Below are 20,807 nucleotides of genomic sequence, written 5' to 3'. Positions count from 1 at the left end.
GTCAGCAGTTGCTTTGTCATTCTCCGGTGAGCTGACCTGACACTACTCAGTACCGTATATCAAGATAGCGCCATGTGCCCGTTTTTTGCAGTTTTATTCTATTTTCTCGTACGAAAGTATGTCCCATATGTATCTATACGGATACATTGGTATCAAATAATTTACATGTACGTAATTTTTCTATGTTACACTATTATTAAGAGAGGTTTTCAATCCTTGTCAATTTGTTGCGCAGCCCGGAAGACTGGATCCGTCCATTTGAAATCACGTAAATCGGGTTTAATTAAACTGTGCAACCGTCTATTTTGTAATAATAGTAATGGTATGCGTGCTGCGTACTATATGTGGAAAACAATACCAGGATGTCTGAGCATTCGCCACCACCAGCCCAACATGTGCATAAAGTGAAATATACGAAGAGCCGCAGCTTAACACTGCACACTGCAAATGTTTTTGTCGGATACGGTGGTCGGTATACGAGTCCAGAAAATGGGGCTTATGCACAGCAACCATGACTATATCCCCAGAATTAATCATGTTGGTTGGAACAGGTGAAGCCGGGTGCACCGGCTCCTCCCGTGATTCGTCCTGTTCCACCAACCAACGTTAGACCGAGTGATAAATAGTGTTCTAGAATCGGTCTGGGATTGACCGGGGACTATGCATCTCCAGGCTGTGATCGACAAAGGCCGATCTCCTTGACACGCTTGTATCGCTCATTTTATTGCTAACTATTCAGCATCTCCATACCAGTAGACGAGGTACGAAATAATACGTCCCTGTTTTCTATCACGTAAGCGCTAAACCAAAAGTATTACAAAGTCCAATTACATACCATGACATAATATTTCAAATGAATCAGGAATTATTAGAAGCAAAGAATAATATGTTTGGCGCCCCTACCCCACCTAAGCCCTACAATGACCTAAATAAGTAAAGGCATTTCTAAGCTTACTCGGGGTATTGTTACATGTTTTGTGTCGCGCGTATTGTCAAACGAAGTGTAAGTTTGGTATCCACGTATTCGTAAAGAATCTACTCATTACCGTTAAATTCTCTGTATTTTGGACCTGTATTATATCTTCGTCTCAAGCCACCACCACGCCTGTATTGAAAACTTACTATTGACAAGGTCCTCTTATCCAAAAATATACTTCTGAAACAGATATGACTCAATGGAATATTCTTGTTTTGGTCATATATCCGAGAAAATGGAAAGGATATGATGTGATCAGATGTTGAGACTGAACTGTTTTATTGTTGGTCACAGCACTCTCGTTTTAGTGGGTACAGATATACAGAGTCTTGTCTCCCTGAGAAGTGATATGCAACCAGTTCTTCGCAATTTTTTTTCTCTCGGAATTGTTGTCAACTGGTGATCTTTCTATTTCAAGTGCCACTGCAGGCCAAAGCATTATTGAAACATTGAGGCCGCATCTTCTTTCATCCTTCCCAAACGGTGAAGCACAAGCCTTGTAACAAAGCTTCAGTGAAGCAAAAGATTTTGTATTCGTTGCCTTACTATATTTCATTTCCGCAAACATAAACTTCTACGAATTGGAACTTGAGCATGCAATAGACATATTGCCCGAAGCATAAGACATCAACGATGGCTTTCGACTACGTCTGGACCCCGACAACCAACGAGACAATCTTCTCGTTGGACAGTCCATTGACCGACTATGATGACCGTTACTTTGGGATTCGCCGCAGCCCCAGCTCGGAAAGTTCAAAAATTGACGTCGATCTACTAGCCTTTTTGGAGTCTGAGCCGTCTACTACAACAAAGGTCGAGCGTCTATCATCTTACATACAAGAAATACTACAGCAAGCCCGGCCTTCACGCATGGACGATAACTGGGGAATACTTCAAAAATGTCTCGAGTACTACAATCGATCATTGCTTTGCCAAGAAAACATTCATACCGTGGTGTCCTCTCTCGACCTTGATCTGCAGAAGAAACTTGATGTTATCCATACTTACTACGCAGTAAGTTCGCTGGTTGACTCGCATACAAAGTCTGTGGGCAGCTCTCTTCTGTCCGATGCGTCTAGCCACAAGGCTAAGATTATTTGTGTCTTTGGAGGCCAAGGAGTTGAGACCTACCTAAATGAGCTTCGAGAAAGATACAATACATATCAGTCTCTCCTCCAGTCATTTATCATCACCCTTTCAGATCATCTTCAGATGCTGGCTTCCGACATACGTATAAAACATATGTATCCTCATGGACTTGACATCAGGGGTTGGCTAGAATGCCCTGAGTTGACACCAGACTCGGATTACCTCTTGTCCGCTCCCGTCAGTATGCCCTTGATTGGGCTGGCACAGATAGTCAACTACTTTATTGTTTGTAAGGTGCTTGATGTGTCTCCGGGAGATTTCCGGAATCATCTAGCCGGAGCAGCTGGTCACTCCCAAGGTATCGTTGTAGCTGCTCTTCTAGGCACAGCATCGTCCTGGGGCTCATTTGACAAAGCTACCCGGACTGCATTGACAGTGCTGTTTTGGATTGGCTGCCGATCACAACAACACTTTCCTGAGAGCTCAATACCGCCGATCTCCAGAAGTGATTCAGAGAAGCTTACTCCCATGTTAAGCGTCAAGGGTTTGTCATTGAAGACACTAGAGAACCATATATTTGCACTCAACAACCATCTACCGTCATCCAAAAAGATCCACCTCGCATTAGTTAACAGTCCGCGCCAGTTTGTTGTTGCTGGATGGCCTCCCTCTCTGTATGCTCTCAAAACAGATTTATCCAGCGACGATGTTTCGTCGGCACAAGAGACGCCACGAGTACCCTACAGTCACAGGAAACCTGTGGTACATACGCGTTTTTTATCCTCAACTGTTCCTTTTCACACGCCTCTTCTAGAAAGTGCTTCAAAGCAAATCCAGGAAGATCTTGGACAGTTGATTGTCAGGGGCCATGACATTCCATTTCCAATTTTCAGCACCGATACCAACGTCGATCTCAGAGAACACGATAACATAATAAATGCTCTCGTCCGTATGGTCACGGTTGGAACAGTCAATTGGGAGGGGGCGCTCAAATTCCCAAAAATAACCCATGTTATGGACTTTGGTCCAGGAAAGGAGCATGGAATGGGGTCACTTGTCAACACACTAAAAGCTGGTACTGGTGTCCGGACTATCTTGGCAAATATTCTCCAGGGACCCAGCAAGACTCTGGGTTACACTTCTGAATTGTATTCCAGCAAGGAAGAAGTTGTATACCCGAATACATGGGAAGAAAAATTCGCACCTCGTCTTATTCGGACAGCGGACCGCAGGATTACCGTCGATACGAGATTCAGTCGACTGACAGGTCTTCCACCGGTAATGGTAGCTGGAATGACGCCGACTACGTGTTCATGGGAATTCGTAGCTGAAGTTATGAAGGCCGGATTTCACGTTGAATTCGCAACTGGTAGATACCATAATGCGGAGAGTATGAAAGCAGCCCTTTCCAACCTTGTGACTGCTATTCCATCTGGCCGTGGAGTCACCTGCAACGTTATATATGCAGATCCTCGTGCCTTGGGTTGGCAAATCCCGCTCTTGGTTGACCTACGGCAATCTGGCTTTCCAATCGAAAGCCTAACCATTGGAGCTGGTGTTCCCTCAGTTGACATCGCAAATGGTTACATCAAGGATCTTGGTCTTAGATATATTTCTTTCAAGCCAGGTTCTAAAGATGCAATTGACGCAGTCATGAGAATTGCCGAGGCTAATTCTACATTCCCCATCGTCCTACAGTGGACAGGAGGGCGAGCAGGAGGTCATCACTCTTTTGAAGACTTCCATAACCCCATATTAGAGAAATATGGGCAGATTCGATCACACTCAAATATTATTCTCATGGCTGGGAGCGGGTTCGGAGGGTCTGATGATACGTATCCATATTTGACCGGGACATGGTCTCAACAGTTCGGACACCCTCCGATGCCATTCGATGGAATCCTTCTAGGAAGCCGGGTAATGGCTGCAAAAGAGGCTCCCACCAGTCTTGCAGCTAAACAAGCCATCGCCAATGCTTCAGGCATCCATGACAACATGTGGGAAGGTACATATCAGCGTTCCACTGGAGGTGTCATCAGTGTGAAATCAGAAATGGGAGAGCCTATCCACAAACTAGCAACGCGAGGTGTACTCCTCTGGGCTGAGCTCGATAAAAAGATCTTCTCGCTTCCTTCAGCAAAAAAATTGGTTGAGCTAGGAAAGCAGAAAGACTACATCATTTCGAGGCTAAATATGGATTTCCAGAAAGTCTGGTTCGGTCAGACATCGGCTGGAAAGCCCGTGGATATGCAGCAAATGACATATACTGAGGTTCTGAAAAGACTTATCGGTCTTCTTTATCCAAAGAACATCGAGTCCTGGGTTGATCCGTCTTATAAAACGTTTACGATGGATTTCATTAGAGTTGTCGAAGACAACTTTGGGTCACGAACGCGGAGAAACGCAGTACTCCAACATATTAGTCAGTTGGAAAAGCCATACCAGCTTCTAGACCACATTTTCAGAGCATACCCCGACACTATAAATACTATTATTACTGCACATGACGCAAATTCCCTCCTACGCCTTTACCGCCGGCCGGGTCAGAAACCCCTACCCTTTATTCTCGCACTCGACGAAACATTTGAGTATTGGTTCAAGAAAGACTCTTTGTGGCAGTCAGAATCAATAGAATCAGTTATTGACCAGGACGTTGGCCGTGTATGCATCTTACATGGCCCTGTTGCTGCCCAATTCACCAAGGTGGTTGATGAGCCTGTACGCCACATCCTTGGAGGGATTCATGATTCTCATATAGATGGTATTTTAAAGGAGCGCTACGCAGGAGATAACTCTAAGATTCCCAGTATTTCCCATCTTTATAGTGACTTCAAACCCGTCAAAGAGAGGTTCGAAATACCTGGATTGGTTATGCAGCGTTTCAATGAGCCTTCCATGCTTATTTTCCGACTGGAGGACTCGGGTTCTCCTCTCCCACAAGTACAAGAGTGGGCCCGTCTACTAGGAGGTCAAACACCATCATGGCGGCAAGCATTGCTAACCCTCGACAACATTGTCCAGGGCCAAATGCAAGTTCCAAATCCTGTGAAACAAATGCTTGCCCCCCGTCCCGGTCTTACTGTTCAAATCATTCATCCTGATGACCCCAAGGAAACTGTCATCACCTTGAAACAGATTCCCCGAAAAGGTAGCTGGGATGCAGCTAGTGTAGAAATGAGAGCTTTGTCTACCACAGAGATTCAAGTGACTCTGCGAGAGCCACCTATAGCGGAACGAGAACCAGAAAGTTTGACATTCTGTTTCGCTTACAAAGTTGAATCTGGAATGAACCCGATACAGGAAATTATGGACGCGCGAAATTCACGGATAACAGAGTTCTATCGCCGTATTTGGATAAACCCAGATTCTCAAAGTGAACGCAGCAAAGCCGATACGCAAGGCGATAAATTCCTTGTCACCAGAAAAGATATTTCTGACTTTTCTAAGGCAATCGAAAATAAAAACGCCTTATATCACTGGCGCCCTGAGATGCCTCTCTATGCGCCTTTGGACTTTGCCATTGTCATCGCTTGGAAATCGTTAATGGGGTGCTTATTCTCAAATGCTATTGATGGGGACTTATTGAAGTTACTGCATCTAGGTAATCATTTTGAAGTTCTCGATAACGCTTCTTGCATTTGTGAAGGAGACGTGCTCTACACAACTGCAGAAACAAAGTCCATCAGAATCAGGAAGGATTCTGGTAAAATCATTGAAGTCCATGCCACCATTCATCGCGACCATAAGCCAATTGTTCTCGTTAAGAGCGAGTTCATAATCCAAGGCTCTTATACTGATTACGCCAATACATTTGAGGTCAGAGAAGAGAAACCGTGGCAAATACCCCTTACATCTGCAAAGGACGTGGCTGTGCTTCAGTCACGAACTTGGATGAGATGTAATCCTGGCATTGATCTCAAAAAATTTATAGGTCGAAACTTAGTCTTTCGCCTACGAAGCCGTTACACATTCAAAGATTCTGTTTTTTTCGATCGTATCCAAACGACCGGTGAAGTAACAGCAGTATTAGACAACGTCAGGATTGTTATCGGGTCTGTCTATTTGAAGAGCACAGAATATGGTCGAAATCCAGTGATCGACTTTTTGGAGCGTCATAGTATTGCGTTTGATAGAGTGGATCGCTACAACACTCCAAGGCCCCTGTGTGAAGATATTCAAGTGAAAGCGCCAGTTTTCAGCGAGCCCTACGCTCGTGCTTCAACTGACTTCAACCCAATTCACTTATCCGAAGCGTTTGCCCGTTATGCCGGCCACGATGGCACGGTTATTCATGGAATGTATACCAGTGGTCTCATCCGTGGGATTGTGGAGCTATACGTTGCCGAAAATGACCCTGAACGTGTCCAGTCTTGGTCTTGCTCTTTCAAAGGGAAGGTCAACCCTGGGGATGACATCCAGGTTAGCGTGAATCATGTTGGAATGGACGATGGCCGGATGATGATATCGGCGACTGCTCGCAGCATCAAGACAGGAGCCGAGGTTCTTTCTGCTACAGCAAATGTTCTCCAGAAAAGAACCGCTTATGTATTCACAGGCCAGGGCAGTCAGGATGCCGGAATGGGGATGGAGCTCTACGAGCACAGCGAAGCAGCAAGACATGTCTGGGACACAGCAGATCAATACTACCAAGATACCTATGGGTTCTCGATCATTGATATTGTTCGTCGGAACCCTAAAGAGCTTACCATATTCTTTGGGGGAAAACGTGGGAAGGCGATACGTGAGAATTACATGTCGTTGATCTTCGATGTGGCGGATAGCCATGGCAACCTCGCAACGGTTAAAGCCTTCCCCGAAATCACTAATACAACTCGATCATACACGTACCAGTCCGAGAGTGGTTTACTTCATGAAACTATCTTCACCCAGCCTGCGATGGCATTTACAGAACTGAGTCGGGTTCACGAAATGCGGGCGCGAGGTGTCATTGATCGTAATAGTTGTTTCGCTGGACACTCGCTAGGTGAATTCATCGCTCTGGGAGGTCTCGGAGAATTGTTCACACTAGATGGACTAGCCGCACTTACCTTTTACCGTGGCCTCACAATGCAAAAGGCTGTCAGGCAAGATGGACAGGCAGCCATTGAGTACTCTATGTGTGCAATCAACCCAGCTCGTCTTTCGACAGGTAGGTGGTTCTTCACTCCTCGCAGCGCACAAAGTACCCTTACTAAAACGCATCTAGATTTTCGAGAAGCCGATCTTCGTCTTGTAGTTGAGGCAGTTGCAAGAGAGACAGGTGGTCTCTGTGAGATCGTAAATTACAATGTTGAAAATATGCAGTATGTCTGCGCAGGGGAGGTTAGTAGCAGCGCCCATGGACTTTTGCTGGATTATATCTCAAGAACAAGCTGATATTACGAAACAGTTGCGCTGCCTAGACTGCTTAGCTGGTGTTCTGGATCAGCTAGCTACTCATCCGATCATATTTAAAGCCAACGACTTCACATCCAGCGAAACACGTTCTGAACTGCAGACAATCATTCAATCATCGTTAGCACATACAACAGCTAAGCCCCAGCCACTGATCCTAAAGCGTAGCAAAGCTACGATCCCACTGAAAGTCAATGTTCCCTTCCATAGCAGTCTTCTGCGGCCCGGGGTTGACTCTTTTCGACGAATTCTGGAGAGGTCAATTCCTAATCATATGATACAGCCTGAGCTTTTGATTGGGAAATACATCCCGAATCTAACAGCGAAGCCTTTTGAACTGTCCAAGGCATACTGCTCAGATATCCTAGCTCTTACAAAGAGCTCTCGGATGCATGAGATTCTAGAAAATGTGCGTTTCCTTGTCCCTGCAAGTCTATCGTTCACAACGCCTAGATTGCTAACTTGAAATTAAATAGTGGGAAACACATGTCGCTCTTGCATGATTTATCTGGATTCATTGCGTTAAACGTTTCTTTTTCTTTGTTTTTAGTTGTACTGAAATTCAAAGGCGTTCATTGGCATGGGGTTGTGATAGAATCCGTGGCGTTAACCAATACGTTCAAATTAAATTTCAAAATTTTCCCTCACATTACATTCTTAGTATAAACATATATGTAAATTAATGTATATAGTTATATAATTATATCGCGTCTTTGAAGAAACAGTTGCAGATGCAACCGTTTGGCGCTGGAGCAATGCCGCAGGAGAACGATAAATATTGAACGCCCCGGGGTTCAGGCTTTCAGTCAATGACCTGAGAAATTAGGGAAGAAATACTGCATCCTACCAATGTAACTCTGTTGGCTTTTACATTAGAACAACAAGTTGGCATTCTTCCAGATGGTCTCTTAGTATTATCTTCGAGATTTTCTACGTTAGCATGTCTTAGCACGTAACAACTAGTATGTATATTTATTAGACGTTCGTTTATATTATTTGATAAACCCAACATTGAATCTTTACAGGTTCCCTCCTCTCTCCGAGTTATTGGGTCAAATATTTGCAGCTAGTCCAGGTGAAATCTTTTCAAGTCTTCCAATAAGCTCTACGAAAAACCTTTCCTGTGTTTCTTTCCCCTCGGCACTGTCTACGAAAATAGCGGGCCTAGAAGGTGTCAGTCTTTATTGGAACAGCTCAGATTTTGGAAATAATCTTTTCTTCATCACTTACGGTGTTATTTCACAATCACGTAGATATTTCCCATGGCTGTCGCTGGGTGCTTCAGCGGCGTGAACGAGTGTCCGACTCCCCATTTCTGCACTTCGAGCAACGACGAACTTTATAGCCCCGGCTATGATCTGAGCCATAGGTGAAGACTCTCTCAGCAAACTGGTGCGGCACAAACCTGGGGTAAGGGCATTGACAGTCACTGGAGGTTTGCCGGACTGGTCAAGACGCTCGGATAATGCTCGCATACTATAAAGCTGCAGTAGTTTGGTTGTGTCGTATCTGCAACAGCTTAGTCAGTGGGGAACTATGTAAATTCAGAAGAAAATAAATCCACCTATCGCCCATATTAGACGTAGACTGATCGTTCAGCGCTGCCAATATTGATTCAGATTTTCCTTCGTCAAAAGTTGCAGTCTCATGGCCCTCGCTCGATACGATAACAACATGCGGTCTTGTCTGGAATTCGGTGGCAGTCTTTCTTAATTGGGGTAGTAAAAGAAATACCAACAGAAAGGTTGACACGACGTTGACTAGAAATGACTTTTCCATGCCTTCAGCTAGCTCGAAGGTTTCTGTGCAGAGGCCACCATTTGCCACAAGAACATCAAGCCTGTCAAGCCCTGCAGCTCGTTGCGCAAACTCCTTAACGCTCTCATAGCTTGCCAGGTCGAGACTCCACACTTCAGTTCTATTTTTTGTTTCAGTTGATAAGGAAATCGAGTCCTGTGCTGCTTTCCCTTTCTCAACATCACGCACGGCTAATATGACTTTCGCCGCTCCTAATCGTACAAAATGACGGGAAGCTTCCAGGCCCAGCCCCGTGTTTGCCCCAGTGACAATTACCACGAGGCCTCGAAAACTTTGAACCGGGTATGGAAGCGTCTTAAATTGAGACGATAAAAATCGTGACAACAAGGACCGCTCGGTTTTTGACATTTTTTTCTCACTTGTATGCTCTTGAAAACGGTCAGTATATACTGTATCCCGATTCTTCTTCTGTCTCTATGCACATTTTCACTCACATTACTGAGTCTATTGCTAACTTCGGTAGGGTTATCATCCGTAGCGAGAAGGATCGGCTATCGGAAACGGTGGGAGCGAAAACTGGGGCCGTTTACGCTCTTTGCCACTTGTTCTGCACATTGGTTAATTCGACGGCGTGATTCGCGAGAGCTATGGTAATAGGCATTTGTCCAATGTCAGAGAAGGCAGCATACTAAATGGTGACTGCGTTAGTGGCTTTATCTCCGCGGGTAATGGATCTAAATCGGGAACAGCACAGCGCGGTATACGGGGTTACATACACCGTTACAATCTGTATAATTGGGGACCATCCGGAGTATAATACCAAGTATTATCACCATGTATATTACAGTGTAATATTTGAATTTCTTGTAAAATACTTTGTAATATACACTATTACGACAGATATAGCTCCCCCACCAGCTTTATCTACCGTAAAATATGATTACATGCAGTTTCGTTGGTTCATGTTTCATAGTTGCGTAAATAGTCTCTCGGCATGGGGCTAAATTTGACCAACGCTGTCAGTGGATGACAGATCAAAAATCTTGGACGATTATTGACAAGTTTTTCGCATATTTACTTGTCAAATCGAATAACATCTGCCAAGATATAAAAAAATAGACATAATTAATTTTACTCTCAAACCTTGAACTACCAACTGTAGTGACTGAGTAATATTTGGCAGCTTCAATCTGTGATCATGCTATTATCTATCGTGCCTCACTTTCTTCTGGTCATTATTGGCCTTGCAGTCCTTTCCGTATGTACCAATCACTTTTTAGTCATAAATTTGCGAGTTTCTTTTGACTAACGGATTGAAAGATCTTTGGCCTTTTTGTATATAGAATCACACTACATCCATATTCCAAGTATCCAGGCCCTTTCATCGCGAAGTTAACCAACCTATACGCCGCGTATCATGCTTGGAAAGGGGACCTTCACTTGGATATGTGGCGATGCCACGAAAAATTTGGTAAGACCCGGGGGCTACGAGTTTTGTCTATCGACTAGGGTTGCTGATATCTACTATAGGCCCTTATGTTCGTTACGGACCCAACGAGCTCATAGTTAACACTGCGTCAGGTTTGAAAGGTATTCCACGCTCCTTTCTTTTTAACAGTATATTTGCATTTCACAAAGACTAAATATTTACCAAATTAGATATCTACTCGCACGGAAAGAAATTCAAGAAGTCGACAAAGTACAGCGCAATGGTACATCGTGCCACGAATACTCTAACTGAAGTCGACAAAAAGAAACATGGAAAGAAACGGCGTTTGATTAGTCAAGCTTTCTCTGATTCCGCACTTAAAAGTTATGAGAGCGTGGTCCTGACGCATGTCAAGCAACTTTGCTCCGAACTGATCAGCGCGGAAGGGAAACCCGTTGCGGACGGTGTTTGGGCGCCTGCTAAAAACATGTCTCGCTGGTGTAAGAAAATATCTGCAATAATCTGTTATTTATTAATCCCAGTATTGACTAAATCGGCTCCCATGATAGGTGATTACTTCACATTTGATGTGATGACTAATGTTATTTTCGGAGTCAACTGGTCTGCATTGAAAGATAGTAAATACCGATCTATTCCAGCCTCGATTGAAAAATCCAATGTTCGAATAGGAACTCTCATCGAGTCTCCTGGTATGAAAGGCTGGAAAATAATCGACAAGCTCTTCTTCCAACAAGCTATTCAAGCAAGAGACGGATTCATCAAATTCGTAAACGAAATCTTGCGAGAAGCTATGCGGGTGACCAGCAAATCAGGAAAGGGGGCCTTTGCTCTTTTGACTACAGCAAAAGATCCCGAGACCGGTGAACCTCTTAATATAAAGGAGTTAGGGGGCGAGAGCGCTACTCTTGTGGTCGCAGGTCAGTTTCACTGCGTATTCCGAGCTGTGATATGACAAAACAATTACTAACTAGGAGCTCTACCCAGGCACCGACACTACATCAACTGCTTTGGCTGCTAGTCTTTTCTATCTATGTCACTATCCAGAATCATACAAAAGAGTCGCAGAAGAGGTGCGGTCCGCATTTGGCACTTTGGATGAAATCCACCTAGGCTCTCAATTAAGCCAGTGTATCTTTCTCCGAGCTTGTATAGATGAGGCTATGAGACTTTCTCCGTCTGCACCTGGGGCCCTTTGGCGGGAGGCTGAGGATGATGGAATTGTTGTTGACAACGAATACATTCCAAAGGGAATGGATGTTGCCACTTGCATCTACAGTCTTCATCACAATTCTGAGTGCTACCCTGAGCCTTTTTCATTCCGCCCAGAGAGATGGTTACTAAATGATCCGTCGTCCACACCTTATCGTGGGATTGTATCCCCACACGCTGCATTTACTCCCTTCTCTATCGGGTCGCGCAGTTGCATTGGTAAAGGGCTAGCGTATGTCGAGCTTACTCTCACATTAGCCTATATTCTGTGGTCTTTTGACTTTGAGATTACGGAGGGGCAACATGGGAGTATCGGTGGAGGGGATCCGAAATCCGAATATGGCAGACACCGAATTGACGAATTTCAAATGTACGATCATGTCACTAGTGCCAAGGATGGGCCATATGTTCGCTTCAAACGTCATATTCAGCCGGAATGAAGCAATCTCAGCCACCTTTAGCGATCAAGCTATCTACTACTAGAAGTGATGCGGGAAGTAAGAATCACAGCTGTTATTTACTTGGGCACGTTAAAATTGTAAAACATTAAATACATTGAGAGAATGTGTTTTTAAAGTCAATTTCCATAGCCCTTAGCAGTGAAAGCCTTCTCGTCGTTAATTATAGAAGATAGAGATGTCAATTACTCGGTGCCATCACTATTGACGTGTATAAACTCATCCAAGCCTAGCAATAAAACGACTTCCTCCTTAGAGCATGTTCACTTATGCCACTATAAAAATAGTTTGATTCATTTTTTCATATCTCGTAGACTGTAATCCAGCTAACACATATTCCTGACGTCTCAGAGGAATCTCCGTCTAAAGTCACCGAGTCTTGCCGGGGGTTTTTTTGGCAGAATAAAGGAGTTATGTCGCCATTTTGCCACATTATCCAGTCACCAGGCATTCATTGATTACACACCATGAAACATACGAACAATCGACGATGTCTAAGTTGTACGAAGGTGGTACAATACTCGGAACTTTTCTCTTTCTTTCTTTTTCTCTTGTTTCTATTTTTAACTCCTTAACAAAGTCTTATTAAATACTCATTCGCCTTAGTCATGTCTAACCCCATCATTGAAGCCCACTGTTTGCTACAAGATTGTAGTGTATCTACGTATATGTACAAGTAACCTAGAAGAGTATCGTTAGCAAGGACTAAAAGATGATTCGGCAGTCCGTCTAAAGGCATGAAATACGCCTAGAAGGAGTCTATTTTAGCTCAGGTAGATCCAGCTTAGGCAGATCATTGCCAATCCCGTAAACACGTGTAAGTTTCCATGGCTAAATTCAAATAAGGTTCAGTGTTCCGGTAAGTTCTGCTGGGCAAAAATACAGACCCACATAAGTACTAAAATACAACCCCCGAATTTTATCCGCTCAGTATTGTAATATATTACATATCCGAATTCGCCAGTCACAACCTGGCCTGCATCGCTTTTTTGGGTTGGTCGCTTTACACAGCAATCTGCAGGCTTTAGCGTGAAAAGATTATTCAACAAGTGAGTCATGCAGAACAGAATATTAGTGACCAACAGACTAAAAATTGGACAGTCTCCAATGTCAGCTCTAACCAGTGTTGGCACGGAGCACAAAATGAATAACCGTGATTTATTAAATAAATTCTAGGCCCAACGACTCCAAGAGTGGGGGCTAATCCGTTTATGCTCAATTCACAAATAATATCCAAAAATTAGATCATGGACTTAAACCCCTTGCAGCAGCAAGAGATCATTCTTTCGGACTTCAAACCCCAGGACCAAGAGTATCATTCTTGTTATGTTTCTCAAAATACTTCTAAGCTGCCTGTGTTGCTGAAATTTTTTTTATTCAGGGTGCATTTTCTTCAATGACAAACTAGATTTATTTCTACGTCTTTTTTACTTGTTATTATAATAAAAGAAAATGTTTTGGTGCTGCACGAGTAAGATGTATTATGTCATCATTTTATCTTGGTGAAAAAAGGCGGCGTTGAATTTCTGCAGCCCAACGGGCATTTTTTCAATGCAACTAAAATCAACTTTTTAATCATATCTTCAAAAATTTTGTTGAAAATTTTAGCCTTCTCATGATTAGAAGCGCAGATGACTACTTTCTACCCAAATAGTCAGTCGGGCTTCTCGTCTTCCACGAATTCCTCTGGTCATTGTGGGGATCAAACTGTTGACGGCACTACCCCGGCCTCTAATAGAGACAATCATTTAGGAGCTCACGATGAAACTTCTCCTCTATTGAATTTTTCGCTATTATCCAATGGGAGTTCTAGTACTGTTCACCCTGCATTGCCGCTATCTCAGAGGCAGCGGATCAGTGTGGTAACGCTGTGCGCCATTGCGACTCTTATTCTTGACTTTGGGGTTACTGTGATTGATGCGCCAAAAGTTCGCATGTTCGAGTCTATTATCTGCAACGCTTATTATCGTAACCGCGACAACTCTATGCTCCCTGGTACTGTGTATGGGCATGGCGACATCTCCGAAGATCAATGCAAGATACAACCTGTTCAGTCAGCTCTTGCAAATATAATTGGATGGCAAGTACTTTTTGACGGCATTCCAGGTTGGTATTACTATTTCATAAATTAGCAATTGCTCCATGTTTCGTATCTGTTACTGATTCGGTTTACAGCAATTCTATTGGCGATTCCGTATGGTGCTTTTTCAGACTCCAAAGGCCGGAAACCAGTAGTTGTATGCTGCTTCCTAGGATTAACGTTGTCAACCACGTGGATCTTGTTTGTATGTAAGTATCTAACCTTTACGTTTATTATATGTCTTTGTTTTTCACTGCATCCAGCTAGTCGCACGATAACTAAATTTTTAGGCTGGGCGAACCTCCCTCTGGAGTTGACCTGGTTTTCTTCAGTATTTCAACTTATTGGTGGTGGCGCAATCGTGGGTTCTGCAGTGATGGAGACGATCATTACAGATGTGGTTTCAGATGACCAAAGGTGAGACTGGCAAGCCATTCCCGTCGTAAGCATATTTGACTCTAGGAATTCCAAGGTCTACAGTATTCTTCATACTGCAAGCAACAATTCTTTGCTCCGACATTCTAGCACCTCCCCTCTCTTCAATTCTTATGACCAAAAATGTTTGGATCCCTTGCGTCCTAGGACTATTCATTCAACTATCAGGTACTTTTCTCACTATGATTCTTCCGGAAACTTTACGCCTTTCCCAGACCACCGGAGGTGCAGGCAATGAATCAAGCATGCATAAGGATAAGCCTTCTATAGCTGTACAATTCAAAAATAATCTAACATCAATATTCGGAAATCGGAAGATTACATCCCTCGTGGTTAGTCTTTCGGTGCTGGCAATCGGAAATGAATCAATCGACTTTCTATTGCAGTACGTATCAAAACGATACGACTGGTCTATTGCCAAGGTGGGAACACATTCACCAAAAGCTTACAGGCTTGGCCTTTCACTCAAAAATTAGTTTATTGACTGAAATATGTGACACAGGCTGCAATGCTACTTTCGCTGCGAGCCACTGTCGAGGCTTTGCTACTTTTGACGATTCTGCCAGCCCTAATGCTTATCTTGAGCAAATCAGGGATGCCAACTATGAGCCGAGACCTTCTCGTAGCCCGAATGAGCTGTGTTCTCATTGTGCTAGGATTTGCAACATTGGCGGTTTCCAGTCAGGTAACTCCAGCGATCATCGGTAAGACTGTGGGCATATCCACTTCCAAGCCCGACTTCCGTTTTCCCTGTGCTAATACGTAAAATTATAGGTCTAGTCGTGTATACCTGCGGCGCAGGGTTTCAAGCTGCCTTGATGAGTCTTCTCGCCTCTCTCTGGAAATCCAATGATATGAATAATCTCGGGAGTATGTATAGTGTGGTAGCAATGATAATGGCAATTGGTCAAGCAATTGCCGGTCCATTCCTTTCGCAGACATTTGCATGGGGATTGCAGCTAGGAGGGCCATGGGTCGGACTTCCCTTTTTCACGTCTGCCTGCATCTGCGCTATGGTTGGCACATTTTTATGGATATTCAGCATCCCAGCAGGAGTAGCGGCGACGGAATAACGCGGATGAGGAATGTTGCACTACATTTAGTATCCTAGTGGATCAACACTACCCATGAAGAGTGGGTGATATCAATAGGCTATATAAAATACTATACAGACGATCATGTCTACTTATATCTATATTAGGAAAATATTGCGAGTAAACATGGTAAACCGTAATTCCAATATGCGAGTCTTTCCAGACGTTTGGTTGGAGCATATCTAGGTGACTAGCTACTTCTGTGGCATCTTTCGGAACTTTGTAATAAATGGGATCACTTGTGCTTTGTCCATATCCCAAATTTTCTCCTGCACATACGGATCCCCCTTCAAGCGCTCCCAAATAGCCTCCTTGGATACATCATTCACAACCATGACGGAACCCTTGAAGGGGCGTCTCGGGTTCCCAGCAAAAGTATGTTTTTCAAAAACGGGACCTGGATAATCAGTTCATGCACAATTAAAGGCAAATGATAAATGCGCTGAATATGTCGTACGTACCGGCCCATGAGACCCAGCCCTCGTTATGTAGACGCACGAAATTGGGCGAGTGACGTGGACGGATTTCTAGGCGTCGACTAAGCTGTTCACCGCTGATCAGCAGAATTATGGCACACTGCATATGCAAATTGTCGATTGATGGTAATCTTGTTGCCTGGACTTTTGATTTTTGGATATAAAATGGCAAGCAATGAGATGTTTCTGAATATCCATCTATCAAATGCCCCAAGACTCCTACACGGTAACATCTTTTATTGAGATAGCATACTTACAACACCAGGTGAGTCCGGAAAGAGCACCAGCCATTCCTTGACCGGGGAGTTCTGGGCCGCAGAGACGGTCGAATTGATAATTTTCGAGGCTCCTATTTTGGCTGCCATGTTTTGTATTGTCGTGATATTCAGTTGTCACAAAGAACTGGAGAATGATGGAGGCTTGACTTGAAAGATTGAAAAGATTGCTTCAAAGTTGCTAGCAGAAGAAAGCACTGTGTGACACGAGAGATAAACAAAAAACGTGACTAGCCAAAGTGAACGCAACGTGTTTGACAAGGCGCAGATGATGGTCAATGGACTAAGGGCAAGAGTTTGTCATGCATCACCAACACCATCAACTGATGTGCAAACATGACACGGCGTTGAAAGAAAGTGAGTTCTGCCGAAACTATTTTGATCCCGCCCCAATCCTCCAGGAAGTTAAGTTTCTCGGCGCAGCCTGTATTACTGAAAATGCCGGCACTGCCGGAGTCCGAGTTTTAGCTGTCAATACCATTGTGACAGGGTCTTTTTTTTCTTTCATTACAGAGACAGTTACCTGAGTGGAAATTATTGAAAAGATACATCCGTTTACCAAAACAGGGTTTTCTGTTTTCTGTGTTTCTGTATACGATGTTCCAGAACTCGTCTAAATGCCTGTCTGTCATGGGTACCTTGGCGTTGTGTGGGGTATGGGACTAGTGTAAGAGCTCATCCATCTTACAAGCTGAGCAATCTTGGGCAAATCGGGATAATGCGTCTCCTACAGCCGCAGGATCAGAGTTTACACGTTAAACGACGGATGTTATTCCAGGTTAAGCATCCGGTCAAGAACACGAACAGGAACAACAGAACACAATCCTCTGCACTCTCTCTCTAACCACCACAGGCTAGTCACTGGTGTATGGTTTCCGGTGGTGCGTAATTTACCGTCGTATCAGTGGTAAGTTATTAATCGGCGTAAAGAAAAAAGAAAACTAGGGCGTATTCCGTACGTTACATATGACAAGCGGTATTGCCTCCGCAGTTACTAGCGTCATGCGGTCGGACACAACAACGGGGGTCAATAAGATCAGCGAACTTAGAACTTTAGATCCGCCACACCTAAATTATTCATTGGCGGGATCGTCTAAAGTGCAGACGTTTAAGACGTAATCTGGGGAGTACTATTGTCCATGTGGCGTATTTCCAGCCACATAAGCTACGGGTGGATCTCGAATGGATCCTCAAATTAGGATGTCATCAGCGTAAAAACGCCGCAGCATGCATTACTATCCATCCATCTCTAAACGAGCTGAGAAAATAAAGCTGGAATGGCCAGAGCAAGCAGGCGGTTTACTCATCAATTTCCCCAAACAGCCCTTCTTCCCGAACCTGTGCGACCTTGTGACGCCAGTTTTGAAAAGCTTCGTTACCGAAACACCTGCCTGCAGGGGGGGGTTGTTTCTTTCACGGTGTATGACACCAGGGCTGACCACCTCGTTTATACCCCAAAAGCTTACTTTCAATGGGGCGGTCAGTATCATTATTCTTCACGACGGTGCATACATTTATTTTCAGCGACCATGCATGGAAGCAATGAGGCTGTGACATGGATTTCCAAGTATGCCTGTGCGACGTGAGAGAGCATTTACGTACATTTTATCCCCACATAACGTGGCGGGAATAATGTACTTCGTGTATGCTCCGATATTACGCGATTTTCTGAAAAACGAGCAAGGGGTTGTTGGCACTAGTGCTCACGCCCACAATTGCTGGTACTTGGTAGACTCCAATTGCTGTTGTTGGTCAGGGCTTCTGGAGAGCACGTGACTCGAGGGCGAATGTGGCATGCCTGACGAATAAGGCCAGTTCCAGCATCCCTCTGCATGCTCGCAAAATAAGTCAAGAATCGTAGTATGCAATTTTTAAACACCATCGAGTCGATGTCCAAATGATAGAACCAGTGTGTCCATTTTACAAACTCGCCTTGGAATGGCTGACCAGTATAGTCATCCTTAACGGCTGCGATCACCCTGCACACTTTACATTGCACCAGACACCTCTATTTTCATAAAAATTCATAGTACATAGTCTTCTTAATTGTAGCTATAGTATGCGACACTGATTATCTATATCGCTAATTGATAAGGATCCACCCCAACATTCCACTAGCGCCTCGGCGCGACGCGTAAAGAGCTTCCCGCGACGCGTTTCGCCAAACCTCATCTTGCCGATTAGGAAGTCATTTGCGACGTCACCAGCCCGATCAATAACAACTACAGAAGACATTATTACTCGCGCCATCTGTGTTTGAGTGACCAAAAAAGAAGAACATGCCATTATGCCGGCTACCACAGTTTTGAGCACTGCCGAAGCCGCCCAGTTAAACACACTTCGCGTCGAGTTGAAACAATGGGAGAAATCATTTTCGGACGCGAATGACGGAAAGAAAGCGGGTAGACACGATATCAAGCAGGATCCGGATATAGGTATTTGTCTTGTCTGTCTCTTTGGTGGTGGCCAATTCTAATAGTGACTGTGCACTGCAGCTGCAAAATACAAGACCTACGGCAGGCTTCGCGCTCTTGAATCTTCGTCGTCATCGTCGCATCCCAAGTCTGAGTCTAGGCACAATAAGGAAGTCGAAAGAACGCCGTCCAAGTCTGACCAGCATAACAATGCTCGAATCAAACGCAAACATGCCGCTTCCCTGGGACCAGATGGGATCGAAGACGGACGGAAACAGGACCACCACACACCCAAGAAATCGCGAGGAAACCTATTTACGCCCGCAAAGAATCGCACTGTCAATGATCCTAATCACCCGGCGACTTTGGACCCCTATGACTCGCCTTCTGTATTCCGTCGCTTGTTCAGTCCGTCCACACATCGTCAGACACTGCCATCCCCGGTCCCTCTAAAGAATTCCATCGGCCCAACTCCGCAGCGCGACGGAAAGGCATTGGGTCTTTTTGATTTGTTATCAGCGTCCGGCGGGAGCACTGCAACACCATCCGCGAAGCGTATGACTATGGTAGGGGAGGATATGATAAAGACGCCATCCGGCGGAAAGCGGAAGCGACTAGACAATATTGCTGAAAAGGACGATAATGATGATGACGAAAACGACGACAACGAACGAATGATTCGCATGGGCCGCACACCAGCCTCATCAAGCAAGAAACTGTACCTCGAGCGACTTTTCGCGACGCCTACTACTATGCGATTCGCAACCATGGTTGAAGATGAAGAAAGACAGCTGCCAGGAGCATCACAAGGAGGTCCCCCCGGTGTAGCAGAAGAAACTCGGACTGAGACGAACCCATTGAGCTCCGAAACACCGAGCTTCCTGCGACGATCTAATTCGGGGAGGTATATCCCCAACGCTAATCCTTCACATGGGTTAAGTCCGGTTGGGGTGCGAAAGCCCCAGCGCTTCGTCGGCAAGGGCCTCAGTGCTTTGGTGCAAGGGCTGCGCGACATGGAAGAGGAACGCATGCAGGACGACTGGGATGTATTGAAAGAACTCGAAACAGAGCAAGATCCAAATGGCCCAGAACAAAACGTCCAAGTCGGCGACAGCCAAGCTGCGACAAACAACAATAGCATGGATCCTCCAGAGGGTGGACGGGTATGGAAGAAGAAAGCGCCTAAAAGAACTACACGACTAGTCAGGATGAAGCCTGTCATACAATCCAAACCCAAGACCACTGCACAAGCAACCACGAAACACGCAGCCATCAATCACTCCTTCAATCCGGCGGCGTCTGGACAAGATCAACCAGGTGAAGATGATGATGAAGAAGAAGATCTAGAAGATTTCATCCCCGACGACTCCGACGATTCTGACTTTGCCGAGTCCACCACCAAGAAACCGAAAGCCACATCAAGCTTCTCCGAAAAGATCAAGGCGATGATCTCCGATGTCAAAAACAAAAACCCGCTCGCCAACGTAACGACCAAAGCGAAAAATACAAGCACCACCACAGCAAAATCCGATAATGTAAAATCAATACCAGCAGAAAAGGAACCTAAGAAAAGAAAGGTTAATCCCGACGCCCATGCCAATTACCGATCATTAAAGATCCGATCCAAGGGGCAGGGCCGGTTTGGAAAAAGGTTTGGACGGCGTTAGTTGTAGCATCCGTCCTGATGGAGCGAATGTAT

At 44.7% G+C, this 20,807-nt stretch overlaps 5 protein-coding genes across 5 annotated transcripts; 3 read left to right on the top strand and 2 right to left on the bottom strand.

Annotated features, from left to right (window-relative positions):
- Positions 1-1,609: 1,609 nt before the first annotated feature.
- Positions 1,610-7,925, top strand: TRUGW13939_10098 (uncharacterized protein; the record flags this gene model as incomplete). Its single annotated transcript, XM_035493211.1, has 3 exons — positions 1,610-7,214; positions 7,272-7,387; positions 7,455-7,925. The coding sequence occupies 3 exons, from the start codon at positions 1,610-1,612 to the stop codon at positions 7,923-7,925; spliced, it is 6,192 nt and encodes a 2,063-aa protein (XP_035349104.1).
- A 586-nt stretch (positions 7,926-8,511) lies between these two features.
- Positions 8,512-9,625, bottom strand: TRUGW13939_10097 (uncharacterized protein; the record flags this gene model as incomplete). The annotated part of the gene is made up of 3 exons (XM_035493210.1): positions 8,512-8,623; positions 8,690-8,968; positions 9,024-9,625. 3 exons carry the CDS (start codon positions 9,623-9,625, stop codon positions 8,512-8,514), a joined length of 993 nt encoding a protein of 330 aa, XP_035349103.1.
- A 1,038-nt stretch (positions 9,626-10,663) lies between these two features.
- TRUGW13939_10096 (uncharacterized protein) lies at positions 10,664-15,922 on the top strand (the record flags this gene model as incomplete). Its single annotated transcript, XM_035493209.1, has 11 exons — positions 10,664-10,688; positions 10,748-10,807; positions 10,877-11,146; positions 11,216-11,584; positions 11,652-12,246; positions 14,148-14,440; positions 14,510-14,623; positions 14,705-14,831; positions 14,887-15,271; positions 15,352-15,553; positions 15,624-15,922. The coding sequence occupies 11 exons, from the start codon at positions 10,664-10,666 to the stop codon at positions 15,920-15,922; spliced, it is 2,739 nt and encodes a 912-aa protein (XP_035349102.1).
- A 215-nt stretch (positions 15,923-16,137) lies between these two features.
- Positions 16,138-16,784, bottom strand: TRUGW13939_10095 (uncharacterized protein; the record flags this gene model as incomplete). Its single annotated transcript, XM_035493208.1, has 3 exons — positions 16,138-16,340; positions 16,405-16,486; positions 16,677-16,784. The coding sequence occupies 3 exons, from the start codon at positions 16,782-16,784 to the stop codon at positions 16,138-16,140; spliced, it is 393 nt and encodes a 130-aa protein (XP_035349101.1).
- A 2,197-nt stretch (positions 16,785-18,981) lies between these two features.
- On the top strand, positions 18,982-20,775 carry TRUGW13939_10094 (uncharacterized protein; the record flags this gene model as incomplete). Its single annotated transcript, XM_035493207.1, has 2 exons — positions 18,982-19,129; positions 19,190-20,775. 2 exons carry the CDS (start codon positions 18,982-18,984, stop codon positions 20,773-20,775), a joined length of 1,734 nt encoding a protein of 577 aa, XP_035349100.1.
- Between the last annotated feature and the right edge of the window lie 32 nt (positions 20,776-20,807).

The sequence above is a fragment of the Talaromyces rugulosus genome, chromosome V (assembly GCF_013368755.1).
Source record: "Talaromyces rugulosus chromosome V, complete sequence".
Taxonomy (NCBI): Eukaryota; Fungi; Ascomycota; class Eurotiomycetes; order Eurotiales; family Trichocomaceae; genus Talaromyces; species Talaromyces rugulosus.
The sequence above is the reverse complement of the archived record's forward strand: the minus strand, read 5'-3'. Positions and strand labels throughout refer to the sequence as shown.